Source organism: Syngnathus acus, chromosome 2 (genome assembly GCF_901709675.1).
Source record: "Syngnathus acus chromosome 2, fSynAcu1.2, whole genome shotgun sequence".
NCBI lineage: Eukaryota > Metazoa > Chordata > Actinopteri > Syngnathiformes > Syngnathidae > Syngnathus > Syngnathus acus.
In genome coordinates, this window is record NC_051088.1 from 21,455,053 (window position 1) to 21,471,658 (window position 16,606).

The 16,606-nt window shown below is 43.3% G+C and overlaps 1 protein-coding gene across 4 annotated transcripts in view; it reads right to left on the reverse strand.

Annotated features, from left to right (window-relative positions):
- Nucleotides 1–12,821: 12,821 nt before the first annotated feature.
- The window catches only part of zeb2b (zinc finger E-box binding homeobox 2b), a 50,069-nt gene continuing 46,284 nt past the window's right edge, over nucleotides 12,822–16,606 (reverse strand). For 2 of the 4 annotated variants that reach the window (XM_037266746.1, XM_037266738.1), the window contains exons 9-10: nucleotides 15,743–15,923; nucleotides 12,822–14,853 (exon numbers count right to left, since the gene is read on the reverse strand). In XM_037266746.1, the coding sequence (XP_037122641.1) occupies nucleotides 14,267–14,853; nucleotides 15,743–15,923 (768 nt within the window). In that variant the 3' untranslated portion in view covers nucleotides 12,822–14,266. The remainder of the gene's footprint in view (nucleotides 14,854–15,742; nucleotides 15,924–16,606) is intronic. The other 2 variants (XM_037266766.1, XM_037266757.1) reach the window with 1 other exon arrangement.

Here is a 16,606-nt window from a genome sequence, read left to right on the forward strand (position 1 = left end):
GACAAATGACGAGCAATTGAAGACATTTTTTTTTTTGTCCTTTTCTAAAAATGGACCACGAGATACCGGATGTTTAATGAGGAGAGGCGATGATGGGCAGTCCTCACATCATAATATGCAAATGAGCCGTCTATGAAATAATGTCTAATGCACTTGTGCACAGCGTCGGATGCCAATGACGACCGCGGCTGCTTCGTTATTGGGATAATTAGCCAGTTTTTGGGTTTTTTTTCTTAAGAAGAGTCAAAAGGGATAAAGTAACAACCGAGGCACTGGAATAAATATGCACATCCTGCTTTTTGGACAGATAATTGAAAATATGATTAAAATGGAATCTCGTTTCCAAAATCCAGAATGCTGTCCATTTTTTTAAAAACGTCTTGTTCTTTGTCCGGAACGGACGGACGAACTGTTTCGTTCCTTGGACGAAATACCCGTAAATGCTCATTTTCTTTTGGCTTCTGGTTCTGTTTAGCGGACATTTTATATACCTTATTTTCTTACCTCCCAAAGGGTACACGATTAATTGCAGAGATATAATATGGAACAGTAGATATCCATTTTTTTTTTTTGTACATGATCCCTGAAAAAAATAAATGAATAAAGTAGATGAATAAACTCAATTTGTCATTTTGGCAATGTCATTATACAACTTTTCAAAAAAGTTTCCCCCAAAAAAACCATTCCTGCTTTTGACTGAGGTTTTTTTGTTCTGTGCCCTTTTTCATGTTGCATCTTAGAACAATGGAACTATCAACCAGCATTAATGAAAGACATTTCTGGCCACAAACAGTGTGGCCGGCCAACCTCTGCGTCTTTGAAGCCCCCCTCCCCTCCTCCCCCTCTCGCTTAACTTAACCCACTCTGTTGGCTTTGTCCTTTAATGTGGCGGGCGAGCTGGCCTCCTCAAACCGTCCCAACAATCACGTCAGTCGACGTCTTCAGAGCGGGGACTATTTGCATTTCCTGCTCCGTTTGAGCTTCAATCACACAAAGGGTCCAGGATTGCCGCACAAGAAAGAGCGGAGGGGGTGGCCGCACTCCCCCCCCCCCTTTAAAGTGATGTGGTGCTGCACAACTCAAACCAGATGAATCTTCTGTATTCTTACCTTCCCCTCTGCCAAAGACACATCAGGCACATCCTGTTCACTTCACCAAAGACGGACTGAGGGAACAATGATGCTTCACTCCACACACGTATTTGATTGTGGGTGTGTGTGGGAGAATCACAAACATTCATGGTGGGAGTTAACAAACAAACATCAGAACGCAGAAGAACTTTTTCCAAGGTGATTGTCAGGCTTTTGTGACAAATAACTTTGGTTGCATCTGAAATTTTCCATCCTCCATGTTAACCCAACGCTTTTCCCTGATTGAGGATTAAAAATGAGGGCAGCAAACGAGCAGTCAGTGAAGAGCTTCTCAAAATGAGGTGATGATGTCACTGGAGTCAAAATGTAGTGATGATGTCACTGAAGTCCAAACTTCATTTGTAGCAATTAATTTGTATTCAAGTAGTATTTTACAAGTCAGAAACACTATTGAGCTCCTAAAACTACCGTAAGCCAATTCCCAAAGACCCAGTTTTACATCTTCTCTCATTTCATTTTGTTTCATTTCAAATCCATTTTTGTCAGGAGAAATCCTTCAACGTCTGTCTTTGTTTGAACACTTCTGAACCAAACTGCTTGCAGTATTTCTGTAAATTTGGGTCCTGGCTCGGAACCACACTTGTAATTTAGGTCTACAGCCCCGAGTAAGTTTGGGAAACTGCGGTCTATAGAGAGAGTGCCGAATGTAACTCCGCCCCCTCTGGCACCGACGGCCGCTTAAAGCAAACGCGGTGAATTCTTTGCAGCTCCTGCTTGTCCCCACCGCGCTGTGAGGTGCGAGGGTGTGGCCCGCTAATCCGAGCCAGCTGAACTGAAGCGAAGGCCAACTCGGAGCCACATCGACAAAACACAAACACGAGCGGGAGTGATTTGCACGGCAGACAAGTGGAGCGAGCCGGCCCGAGATGTTCTTGTAAACAAGAGAGCGGCGCTAAAACAATACAGCTGTGTCTCCGCTGGCTAAGCGGCGATCGTCATCGCTCAGTGTTTACGAAAAGCGAACGGCGAGCCCCACGCAGTCTGGAGAACGCAAACCGAGCCCGTCCAAAGGCATCAGCGATACACTTCTTCTTGATCGCAAATTGTCATCTTAGCACAACGTCCTGCCCAAGTAATGCAAAGTGACAGTTTTCCCCCCGTCGTATCTGAAGGCCCGCAACACTTTCTCCACGGCAACATTTTCAAAACTAATCATCGGTCTTTATGGAAAAAGAGCTTATCATATGCAAAGTGCTCCACATCAATGTCTTCATATTCTCGTTTGAGAAATTCATTGCGCTGAGAATTCCCTGGGGAACGGCAAGTTTCTGCTTCGCTAAAGTTTTTTTTTTTTTTTAATTCTCTCGCTTTAATTCAACTTGGCACGTTATTTCTCAGAAATACCGTCGGGCTCGGGGGAGACACACAGACGTGGTCGCACTTGTTAGTGCTGAATAAAGATCAGACAATGGCTGAGGGGAGAGGGGCGGCAGTCTAGTGAGGTATTGACACAGGAGATATTGCCTGAACAAAGTGGATCCATGAGAAAAGGGAGCGAGCGTGAAGGGAGGCGGGAAAAAAAAAGAGAAAGATTATCTTAATTTTCATTCAGGAGCTGCTTAGTGCAGCACCTGTGCATGAATAATGTCATTTATAGGCACATTGAGATGTGCATAATTCCCCCTTAAATCATACACATTAGCGGCATAACAAGGGATGAACAAGTCGGCCTCTCGCAGGCTCGCTCGGGAGCTTCATTGTCAGCCGCTCACCTCCCTGCTAAGAATGAAACACTTGGCTCTCCTCTCATTTAACATTTGCTATTCGGACCACAGGGGCTGTGAGGTTACATATCCTGCTTCATATTACCGAGCTGGATTTCATTTGTGCCCCGCAATACTTCAATATAAGGCTAATGGAGCGCCGGCGGCGTCATAACGTTTGTGTTTTCGAGTCTTAAAGCGGCGGGGGTCGTACGGCGGTACAAATACACGATTCGTAACATTGTTTACCATCAAACGGCCACGGAAAAGATTGACTGCTTCTAAAGAGCGGAAATGACGTACTAGCGTTTGGCTAAAGGTTAGCTAGTTTGGGTGAGCTTGATGTAATAGTCTAACACAGTGGTCCCCAACCTTTCTTGCGCCACGGACCGGTTACGTGTCAGAAACATTTTTATAAATAAATAATACATTTTTATAAATAAATAATACATTTATAATAAATATATATGTCGCACGCATGCGGGGTTTGTTGTTAAAATAATAAATTTACTGAAACACACACAACAGCGGCAGTTACAGTCACGACCTGCCGAAACTCCCGCTCGCCGTTAACTACTTCCGGGTACTGAGGACCCCCGTAGTTGTCCCAGGTGCCTTATTGAAATCCCCAAATATTCGCCACTGATACCATACAGTTTGAGAAAAAAACCTAAACTAATTAATCAAAGTATTAATCAAATAATTTTCATTAAAACAATTAATTAATTGGGAAAAAAAGTATTTAAAAAACAAACTAAGATACAATGTCATTTCCGTCGATGCATACATTGTAACCATTGAATAAAACAAAACACAAAACACAATTCAGCAAGGCATTAAGAAGATTTTTCTTTCTAAATATAAGCATATCTTATAACGTACACAATGTTGCTGATTTTCCAATCGATACATGACCACTAACTGACTAAACATCGGACAAGACCGAATTCTTGGGTAACAAGTAATGGCTAAGCTAACGGGGTACTTCAGTTATATTTGTGTACTCCTATTCACTTTTCACACAATTTGGCATAGACACAAAACAACATAAAAAACACTTTTCCATTTAGGCATAAAGTCAATTAATTTTTTTTACCAGTGGTAAACATTCACCACTCAAAATAACCTTCCAAAATTTTGTGATGAATTTATCCCACTGTTCCATATTTCTTTACTTTTAGGTCAAACTAAATAAATAAAAGAGAAGACAATTTGCATGCGTACGGGATACTTAGGGTTAAATTCTCAGAGATGCTCAAACCACGGTATCTTTGTCTCAGCGGAATAAATTTGCACCAAGAGTATGTCAAACAGTTGAGAACAAGGCGGGTGGGGTTCCAACATGCCACAGTCACAGAAAGTGTTTGTCAGCCACGTCAGGTTTTGTGTTGCCCTGGGAGACACACACACACACACACACACAGTAGCCTACAGTAGAAAACAAAAGTAGTAACGAGCGTGCCATCAGAGAAAAATGTCAGCAATTTGGGCCCACACTGCAGACGCTGAAGCGGCCCACGCGGCCCAAAGTTCACCACGACAATGTTCGGCATTGTGGTGTCATCTGGTTTACGGCGGGCCCGTTTGAATTTCAACTATGCTGGCGAGGATTTACCGTAGGAGGCAGCTGAGGGAGTTTGCCATACTGACACATTTTCTGGCGCGATCCTGCAACCACAGAGGGATATCAATCCCGAGCGCCATATCACTTCTTTTACAAAATCAATTTGACCTTTCCTTCACACGTGAACTTCCTTCCGTCTTTAAAGGGAACGGAGGCTTCCCCTTTTCCTCGTGCGCAGCGGCGCCGACATCATCATTTATATCGAGATCATTATTCTTAATCCCTGCGAGCATTCCGGTAATGTTGGATAATTGCAGTGGCGTGACCTCAGGACAAACGCCATTATGAGTCCAAAGGATGACAAGTAATCTGAAGGATGTCAAATTGGCTAGCCGCACGAGACACTCCCTGCCGTATTCCGACTTTTTTTTTTTTATTTATCCACATATCTTTGAGATAAGCAACCCAAATAAATGATTCACATCAATTAAGGTTTAATCCCGCACAATGAGAAGTTGTGCAACTATTTCTTTTATGCCGGAACAACGCTCTTCCTATCGCCCGAGGACATGTCTGTTAAATAAAACCATCAGAGTTTTACGTTGGTGCAATTTGCATATTAAACGCTGGATGGGACATGACGGTAGAATTGGCTAAAGCAATCTAATCATTGCGCCACTCTGACTAGAATCCCAAACACTTTTTTGGCCGATTGGATTTTCGTTCTGAGGACACCGTTTTTAAATTCAGCCTTCAAACACAAGCTCGCAGTTCATCGGGAAAAACGGTGAATAAAAAAACACTTTTACCCCAATATATCATTTTCTTTGTTACCACCGGACACGACAATGCTATCACCTGCTAAATTTGAAAACAAAACATTTTTTAAACGTCCCGGGAGGTGGCACGCGAAAAAAAATTGGGGCCTAACATGCCGAGCAAGCGGATACTTTCTAACAGGGGTTGACTGCCAACAACAAACATGGCGTGCGGCTGTGTGTGTGTGTGTGTCACGCTGATCACCTCTGATAGTCTGCTGCCCCATGGCTACACATGCCCTGTTTAGGCAGAGACAAGAAGACACCCGCTTGTATCATGGTCAAAGGCTTCAAGCGCCATAGCTCGGAGGCCCGCATCACTACGCCGCAATTAAAACACACAGACGTGACGTGATATTCTTCTGCAGCATGCGGAACTCTTCTGCTAACAAAAGCAACACCAAAGAGGAAAGAAAATAAAAATAATAAAAATCAGGAAATGAGGAGAAGAAAACAGAAAGTAAATGAAAAGCAATTGGAAAGCGAATTAGGAGAGGACATAAGAAAGGCAAAGGGACAAGACAACCAAAATGAAAAGCGAGATAATTGAGGAAAGGAAACAAAAAAGCGGATAAGCGAGGAATTTACCACAATAAAAAGGATTGGAAAAGTAGACAGGAAAGGACAAAACGCAAAGGACATGAAGGAACTTTAAGATGAGTTAGCGGAAGTTGCTGAATGCTTTGTGGAGTGGACACAAAGTGCAGAGCAGCAAACTTCTCAGCCGGGCGTCATTGTGACTTGCTTTGATTTGTTTGCCCCGTGGCGAGCTACGGCCCGCATGGGAAGACGAGAGGTGCCCCGAGTCCGTTCGCCTCGCTTCTATCGGGTCACATCACACGCCGGCGTCACTTCCATGTCCACTCACTTCGGACCTGACCCACTTTTACCAGTCCGAGCGCGGTGCCGTCATCCCGTCCGCCTCGGCCGATAGAGCCTGACACGCGGTGATTGGATCCGCGGTTAATTAAAGCTTTGCTGCGCCCGCGTCCCCATCAGCAGATTGATGCTCGACCGCATCACGCAAATGAGAAGGGCCAAAGGTTTGAAACTTTGGTCAACTTTGACAAATGCGGTCGAGAGGACAGAATGAAACCCCAACTCTGTTTTCAAGTGACTTGCTGCCCGAAACAACAGTTTGGATTTTCTAACGTCGCTTCACTCTGAGAGGAAAAATGTACATATTACACACATAGAATAAATATGCTTGTTGCCAACCAAGTTTCTCATCTTCATTCTCTGCAATATTTCATCGCTTGTCACAAGGCACATGGCTTGGCTCCAATCAAGGAATCAATCTGCACTTTCACTCAAATAACGATGGAGAGAAAAATGTTTTTGAGCTTTGGGCCTGGGAAGTTGCCTTGGATCCTGGACATCTGACATGTCTTTTTTTTTTTAAACGGAAAAAAAAAAAAAAAAACTGAAGACACCCACACATGTTGACTAGTATCCCCCCCCCCAAGTCACCCCAGCCCCTCTGTGCAAATTTGGACATGATTACAAGTGAGAAAAGCAAAGGGGGGTCTAGCTTCATGGCAGCAACGGAAGATATTGCTCCCATGTGTGCTCACACACACACACACACACACACACACACACCTCAGCCACAAGTACACACGTGCCCAGCAAGTCGACTCAATATGCACAGTTGCACAAATGGCATGACTCGGAAAGTCTCCAAACCTCACTGGAGGTGAAAAGTGTCCGGGAAGAACTTGAACAAAAACGCTCTGTGGCTTTGGCGTGGCTACCATATTCTACTTTTCCTGAAGTCTTTGAAAAAAAAAAAAAGAGATGAGCCAAGCTAAATATTGCACGATTAAGGGCTCCAATGACACTGCTTTTCTCTGATTTAAATTGAGTGGAAGCATCATTACACTTTAAAAGTCCTCAGTGAAAAAATTAAAAAAAAGTCAGTGAGTCCAAAGTCATCTAATTACCAGAGGACAAATGCATATAATTCTTGCCGCCAACCCCCACCTTGTGGCTTGTACTCAAAAGGGAATGTTGTCAACCATTTGGGGATTATGGTGCACGACAGCTCAAGCACTTTTCACTTGAGGTGTCAAGGTTTCACCGGCTGCAAGAGGAGAGTTAATTCCTGCCAGGACAGCCGGCACTTGGGGATCGTTGCAAATTCTGCTCCTGAGTGGTTTGTCATCCACGACAGAAAGCTACATTCAAGATGACATTTTCAAGTCTCTCTCTCTCTCTCAAATGATTTTTTACTATTACTTTTTTTATGCATTTATTTATTTTAATTAATTTATTTTTATTTATTATTGTCTTTATTTTTATTATATTTTTTTGTGGGGGAATAATGTCATTGCGTTGATATGCCCTAACCCTAACCCTCCCAGCACAGTTCCCTTCTACTTGTTACACTAATATATTTAACTTTATAATGTACGACAGAATGTTGGCTAATAATGATGTGAAATTATTTTTATCCTAAAATGTCTAAAAAATCTTAACTAGAATCCTGTGGTGTGTTTTTTGCAATTTACTTTGAACAATAACATTAACAAGGATTTTAAACATGCATTAAATATACAATCATCAACTAGGATTGTACTGTTAGATTACAATTGAGGTCAAATATTTTAAGACAAATGTTAAAAAAAAAAAAAAAAAAAGGAATTTTCTTTCAATACAAAGGTGCCTGACATGACATTTTAAAAAGGAGACAAGCCCTGATTTTGCAGCATCCGATTTCCGCGTGTACCACAAAACTTACCAAAAGACTTGCGGATGCGTGGACAGATGATGAACGTGAATCTTACGAAGATTTGTTACCGACTGACCGTGTAAAAGTTCCCCTCTGACATCCTGCTGCTCAACACGCTCATTTTCTTGAGATATTAGCCAATTTAATTACACTTAAGAGCATTAAGGAGCAACTTTAACTGTAATTTGCAGTTCATGAACTGTTTTTGAAAATGACTCTTAATATAATTAACTTCTGTCATTAGGCCTAATCCCTGCAGGCTGTGCTTCCTTAAAGACATTACATACAGGCGAGGCGAGGAAAGGCGAGGCCACATTCATCCTTCTCCAGCAGGAAGGTTGGACCAGGAAGTGGCGTAATTAACTTTTCCCACAGAGTCAAAAAGCGGATAAAACGACGCCTTGGCAAAAAACGGATTCTTCTTAGCGACGCTGCAGAAATGAGAGCGGGCAAAGGGTTAACAAATGGCTGCTGATTTTTTTTTTTTTTCCCGAAGACATTAACCCCGTGTTCACTCAAAGTGTCACGTCGCGCTCGGCTGAAGAATGCTGCTTAATTACAGCAGATATTTTACATCCAAAATGCTGAGCTCTCATTAAATGGAGTTGCAAGTGAAGTGAAGGCCTCGACGGCATATGTGGCTTCATCAAAAATACATGCTGATCCCTAGAAAAAAAAAAAAGAAAGTGGTCATTTCGAAAAAGGAATCAACCCCGCACCTTGCGATGCTTTGCTTAATGTCTCCTCCGATGAGGTTGAGGACGTGTCACTTTGTCTATGGCGGCCTTTTAATCCGGCTCCAGCCGCGCCGAACTGACCGCTGATTTTTGCATGATATGATTACACCTACCATGCTGCGCGCCGTCGTGAATCAGCCTCCCTCCTCTCGAAAACCTGTAATGAGCGATGTACCCTGCGCCCAGCTGGGACCATGATCCGGCATCCTAATCAGCCTTCAGCCCAGAAAAAGAAAATTAAAAAAAAAAAAGCCGCATGTTAGAATCTGTGTTTGTGCATATCAAAAGATTACCACTTTGGCAAAACACATAATCACTTACCCCGGAGTGACGGGTGGGGGTCCGGGGCAGGGGGCTCTTCTTTGAATGCGGGAAGATGCTACCACTGTTAGATGACCAGCTGAATGTTTGATTTGTGTGGCTGAAGTCAACTCAGTTACTTAACAACAAATTCAAATTGGAATCAACAGCAAAATATGGGAATCCCATACGATGTTTCTACTTTGATATCGAACTGGAGCTAGAAAGCGAAGCGCAGAGAGTCCCTGTCCCCGAATCAGGTGATCCATCACTGCCATAAAAATGTTGTCTTTTGGTTTTTGACAATCGTGTCATGTTCTCGGAATCCGGTAGAAAGATTACAAGGTGTTTGGTGCCTCAAAACCCGATACAACGTCACAGTCGGCCAATCGCTTGGTGTTGTGGTGAAGAATCGGTTTCACGCGGAAAAAAAAATAAGATGACACAATTCACTACGTTCGACTCATGGCAAATTAGCAATACGTCAAGTTTGAAATATTTTGGTTTTTGCTATTTTTGATTTCTTTGAACGTCTTAAAGAAAAGTAATATGGTAATGGCGATGCGTGGTGGCGCCCTCTATTGACCAACCTCCACTGGTTGCCAAGTTTTTTTTCGCAGTCGTCCAGTTCAGCCTCTACAATCATTTGGATAAGACGGAAAATGAGAAGAAAATATTTTCAAGGTTAAAACTCATCTTGGTGTGACTTTATTCTATTTTTGTTTTTTAATGATCAACATTTGCATCTTGTTCTACCTTCTGTTCCTATCTTTTCACTGCTGCTTTTATTTTGAAAAATGGCACATCAATAAAGCGTGAGCTTGGCTTATTTTTCCCATCTTCTGCGTTTGTAGAATATTTATTCATGATAATGCGGGCAGGGAGTCGGCGAGTGATGCCGAAACATTAGGCGAGTGTCTTTCATCAGCATCTTCCTCCTGCCCCCCCCCCCTCCCCCCTTCAGCACCGCTGGCATCAGGCTGCACCACCTGCTCCAGGCCTCATTCCGCTCGGGCCAGAATGAACAGCTGGCCGCTCTTCTGACACTGTGATTGGTTAATCCCTGCTGGTCACTTGTGCCTTCTCCTCCCTGCGTGTCATTGAACTTTTCTCTCGCCCAGAGCCAAGACCCTCCTTCATTCTTTGGCCGCACCCGGCAAACGGTCCGGCTACCATGTTGGGGTTGTGCTCATCAGGTAAATGTCTGCAAGTCTCATTTTAGTCTTGACTTGTCAATAAGTGGATCAACACAGATTGATGCTGAGCAATTTTGACTCAGTGAAGATCATTAAGAGCTGGGCGAGGATTAGCACCACTGTTGCTCTCGAGGGAAACCGTGTAGGCTTGAGGGACACATTTGTGTTATTTTTTTGGTGACCATTTAAGGATGAGGTTAAAAATAAATGGTCTCAAAAATGTGAAATTTTAATATGAAAATCCTCATGTATGTCAAATTATTTCATACGAAAAATAAGACGGGTCAACAATTTTTTTTTTTGCAAATCAGAGAGGCAAGTAAACTTTTCTAAAATAATTTCTTTAAACACATCAAGTCTTTATCGTTATAATGATGCTAAAACAATATCATATGTGGTATTTGTAAATTATGATATAGCGTCGTAAATCAGAAGAAAATAGTCAAATCTGCGTTTTGCAAGCTTTTTTGAATGCTTAAAACAAAAACTTGATATGATGGAAAACCAAAATGTCAAAAATCAAAAATGTACTGTTGACAGGTGCAATTTGATGTATAAAACATACACAAGCTTATTTTACTGTTTTGTAAATTGGATTATTTGCAATAAATAAATTAACTGGGAGTTGATCAAATGAGATAATAATCAAAATAAATGGCCCAAAATGTTAAATGTAAACTGTATTATATTTTAAATGATAAATGAATTATTAGATCTTGTAATGAGTCAAATAAATCTCAAAATATGACAGGACTCTTGATAATCAAAATACTGGTTGGGCCAGATTAAAGAACAAAGCGGGTCATACACGGCCCCAGGCAATACTTTAGCCAAGCGCTCTTCCGAGGTTCGCTGAAGCTCATCGACTCTACGGCAGCGATTCTTTGCTTCCATGTTGAAAATACCAATTTTGTTTTGCTTGAGTTCAATCCAGTTTGCAGGCCCAGCGATGTGTTTTGAGAGCATTTTGACAACACGAGTGTATCGCTGTCATTGAGCGCCACGCAGCCATATGCCCGGCCCAGATTGGCGGTTTGTGTTGGACAGCTGAGCTGCGATGATTCACTGCGGGGCTTCGCCGACACCAAAGCGAAGTGTACATTTAGCCCGAGGCCATAGCGCTGCCTGCGCACACGCTCGCTCGATCCCGCCGCCTCCATTGACTCCTTTACATCGAAAACACCGTCTTGCTCTAATCACTGTCGCCCCGTCGTCTTGCTCTTCAGCAATCGAATGTGTTGGGGTGGGGGAGGGGGTGGTGGACGTGATTTTTTTGTGTGAAGGGGGTGGAGTCAGGGGGTTCCATTTTGCAGTCCCGGATGGGAGTGACACAGGGTCAAGCTTAACAACACAGAGATGCTAATGTAGCGATTATTTATCTATCTATCTATCTATCTATCTATCTATCTATCTATCTATCTATCTATCTATCTATCTATCTATCTATCTATCTATCTATCTATCTATCTATCTATCTATTATTTGTATTATTTTATTATTTATTTATTATTTTACAAGTATATGATTTATTTCTTTTTTTACGCTTAGTAGCGATAGACATCATAATGTCTTGGGTCGCAAGTGAAGAGCAGAAATAATTGTTTTCGTGTTGAAATCAGTTCGTAAATGAAGTGCACCAAAAATCAATGCTGTTCACGTACGTACATCGAGCTCGATTGCAATTAGAAGTGGACCTCTACTAACAGTGCCAGACGATATTGATCAGCGCATGGAACTGGATCGCTTTCAGCCACTGTTTGCGGAATGACACGAGCGATGCGATGGCTCGCTTCGTCTCTTTTTTCGTCTTTGGCTCGGTCGCGTAGTGCTTCGTTAGCGCGGCTCCCGCAATTGCATCACACCCATCCTGACCTTTGACCTTCTTTTCAGTTGAGCCAGCAAGCATCTGTGCAGGTCAGAAAGATGTAGCGGACGCTCACTTATTTTGTTGATGTGGCCTTGACAGCATCCCCCCCCCCCCGGCTGGGCTGAACCAACCGGCCCACTCGTTCAACACTTTCCGCCACGTCACATATCAAATTCGACAGCTAATCAACATTTAGCCCCGCTCGCTGCCCCGCTTTCATCCACGAGATAGTCTGCGAATGATCCGGTGGCGACGCGATCGATGGGGGAAAAGGCAAAGCTGGTTGTGATGTTTGGCATGGCTCAACCTTTGCCGCTTTCATCTGGGCCTTTTGAAGTTGCCGTTCATCTGCATAAAGCGCACGGAAGGGCGGGATGGAGTCCACCTGTCAGCGCCAAGTACAAACGCGGGAGGACGGAAACACAACTAGGAATTCCTCCAGCTCAAATTAATTGGTGTTTAACATGGGAAAAAAAGTTTTGTGTGTATGTGGGGGGAATCATTTCTTTTTGAAATGAGGAATATATTATTTATGTTATGTATTTATTTATATATTTCAAAAGTCCACATTTGTGTAAATGAGAGTAAATTTATTTTATTTTAATACATTTATTTTAAAATGTTTGCATAGTTTTCTAAATGAATCGCATTACAGTAATCAATAATAGCAATGAATAAAAAAAAATCATGAGCATGAGAAGCAGCACACGGTAATTTGTCGCCTCTAAACAAAGACCACACGGCGAACGTTTTGTATTTTGTAATTTGGCTACTTTTATTCGAGCAGGGTCATTTTCAAGAGAAATTACAAATCAAGAATTCAATAATACTTTTACAAAGACATTTCAGGAAAGATTCTTCTTCAGTCATGATATCATACATAGTATTTAACAGTCCCTCTTCATTTTTTAGCTTAAAAAAAAGAAACAAAGATGAAGAAAGTGGAATTTTTTTTTCAGTCGAAAATACAGTGTTTTCACAATTGTATAAAAGTTCCCAAATTTGGAATTTTCCATTATGTGGAAAATAGAGGAAATAAAATAAAATAAGATTAAACTTCGCATTTCACAATGTTTCAAAACACAATAAATGCTCTCTTTACGTAAATTTTGCCCTATGATCAACACCATGTTCCTTTTTACTAAAATATATCTATATATTGAAGACCTATAGTACTGTACACAACAGTATGAAATAAATAAAATTAGGAAATATAAAATGGGCCACATAAATAAGTTTTTTTTTCTTCCGACCTACAAATAAAATGAATGCAATTTGTTCGTTTTCCAAAAAAAGAAAAAAAAAAAAGGTTTGGTGTAATACTGACAAAGAAACATTGCACAACATAATGTAAACTAAGTAACTGCTGCCTAGAGTCTTAATACTGACACGGGTGCCGCAGAGAACAATGGTAAACCATCCCATAATACTGAAGCTGGTGGGTAAAAAAAAAAAAAGTAACCTTCCTTTGACACAATACGAGGGTGGCACTTGCAGAAAACACACAGGTTAAAAGGTTTGCATATAAGGCTTCTTCTTTTTCATAAAACACCTCAAAGGCTTCATCCTTCATTTGACCCCTCCCCTCCCCGTTTTTTTTTTTTTTTCCCTTAAGACGGAGGCACCGCCAGCTCATCCGCCTCCTCCTCCTCCTCCTCTTTGCCCCGTTTCCTTCACAGTCTTCATGATTGGAGGCCTGACACAGTGCGGCTGCAGGTGGCGGAACCAAAGGTGGGTGACGACAAACACCGAAGGGCTGAAGGGGGGGTACGCAGACCCCGCTGCTCTTGTTCCGACCCCGTATAAATATATACATAGGCAACGCTTTCTTTTTTCTGTTTTTTTCTTCTTCTTCTTGGTGATTACAGAAGCGGAGTGCAATTTGTACAAGTCACTGTTTTGTGCTATAAATACTATGGAACACGGACGGGCAAGGGGAGGTTAGCACCACACTCTTGTGTCTGTACATTTTTTTCCAAATGTATTTATTCTTTGTCGGGTTTGCATAATGCAGCTTCAGTCACAAACCCCTCCCCTTCCCTTCCACCGCCGCCGCCACTGCCGCCGCCTCATTGATTTAGCGGTCGAAGCTTCCCGGAAGCTTCAGGCACGTGCACGTAAGGGTTTAAAACATCCCCGTCTTAAACCCAACAGGTAAGAATACCGAAGCGGGAGAAAAGCGTTTTTCCCCCCCGGCGACTACATGGCGTCCTCCATGGCGTCCTCGCGATCCGATTTGGTTTCCATTTTGCCATCCAGCGAACTGTCGTCCATCGAGTGCTCTCCGTTCTCCTCTTCGTCCCTCAACGTGTCCGGGTCCGTGTCCATGCTCTTGCTTTCCTCCTCCTCCTCAAACTCAAACTCGTCCTCCCTGCGTCCCATCTTGCCGTATTCTTGGTCCACTTCCTTGCGTCCCTCTACGATCCCTCCGTTCACGCCGTCATGCCGCAAGATGGCCTCGCGCTCTGCCGCCACCGCCGCCAGCTCGGGGTAACCCTGAGGAGCCATTCCTTGCAAGTAGGCCCGGCTCATCAGCAGCTCGGTGGGCTCCAGGTGGCCCTTCTCGCGGGCCTCCCTCTCGGCCGCCTCGCGTTCCTCCGCCTCGCGCTTGCAGTACGAGTAACGATGGTTCATGTGCTGCGAGTACGAGCCCGAGTGCGAGAATCGTTTCCCGCATTTGTCGCACTGGTAGGGCTTCTCGCCCGAGTGCAAGCGCGAGTGCTCGATCAGATGGTGCTTGTGTTTGAAGGCCTTTTTGCAGATCTGGCATTGGTGCGGTCGCTTTCCTGCGGACACACAAAACAAAAGAGCGGACGCCGTGAGCGCCGTGACGACGGGCGGGACGCCACAACAAATCACACAAAAGCAGAGGAAAAGCAAAGAGTTGGATGGATTGGATGGCGTGGAGCAAAATGACATAACGGGGACATCAAATCCAGAGTTATTCAAATTGGGAGCGGAAAATGCGCTAGCATTCGCCGCCTGATATTAGGAAAGTTCCCTCCTGCGGTCTAAACAAAGAAACTCGTCTACGCGTCGCCAACACGCCGGCTGAGGAGTCGAGAAATCGGTGGGATCTACTCGGGAGGGGGGAGGGGCTTATCTGGAAATAGGATTGAAGTTCACGTTGATAGCATGCTTGCCACAGGAAGCCGCCATTTCATTTCTTTGAAACTTTTCGCAAACGAGACGAGGCGAAAGGGCTTTTTAATCTCCAGTCCGACCACTTCCTTTCAGTGCGGGGGGGACCAGAACAACACGGCGACGTGAGCGAGAAAGCGGCGCTGCCCCGGCCCACCCCGCTTTCATGTCCGAATAGATAAGACGCACAAAAGCGGCAAACACTAGACGAGAGATACCGACTCTGAAATGAATGATGCAACCCCATGAAAGAGGAACTGGCTACGCTAACGCTAATAAGAAAGACTCGTTTGCGGCGCTCTGAAGGCGTCGATGCGATCTCTCGCCAATAACGGAGCCGCTTTTACTCGACGGGCTAACAAATAGCGAAAAGTATGTCCGCCCTGTTGATGAAGAAGCAAGTTACAAGATGTGCAACAGAGGAAGGAGGAAGAGGAGGGGACAAGTTAAAAGATTCACTGAGGATTTTCAATACAAACATTGACAAAAGGAAATATAATGGGGTTGGAAATAAGGGTCTAGAACAGTATATACCTGTGTGTTCATATTTGTGTCTGAGAAGGGAACTGCTCTTCTGGAATGTTTTGTCGCACAAGTCACACGCGTACATACCACTTTCAGTCTTCTTAATCTTCTTCCGCGACAGACAGGAGTCGGGGTCTGTCATGTCGTCCAGCCCTGACATGTAATCGGCGGTAGCGTCAAGCAGCTCGCCCTTAGCAAGGACAAAGAACAACAGAGAAGACGAGAGGACACACATAAAAAAAAAAAAATCAATTGGGGTTGGAATTCAGATAACACAACAATTCCTAATCTTATAAATTTACTCGTTCCCTCGCTTTTCACGGGTGATGTGTTTCATGTTAAACGATTAGGCCCCGCCCCCAACGCAAACACTTGTTACAAAAAGTTTAAAATGTACTTTCCCACTCTGAATGATGTGCCCAGTGAAGGACTAATAACAGGCCAGGTCAGAATTTAGCCCGCACCGTGCCCCAAATCAGCTAAGCAAGGATGGAGCTAACGAGAACTTTGATGGCTAATACACGGATCACAAAATTCTGGCACTTGTCGATTCTGGTGTCAATATAGGTGACAAATTAGGACTCTCCAACCTTGGGGACTGCAGTTTTTTTGGTGTCATTTCATTTAAATGTTAGTGACATTTACATCTGTGTGCTATGCTAAAAATGCTAATCCAATGCTACCCGAGAACTTAGATGGCTGATACACGAATCACAAAATTCTGGCACTTGTCGATTTTGGTGTCAATATAGGACTGATCCAAATTAGGACTCTCCAACCTTGGGGACTGAATTTTCTTTTTGGTGTCATTCGATATAAATGTAAGTGACATTTACATCTCGTTAGGAGTGCTATGCTAAAAATGCAAATTCA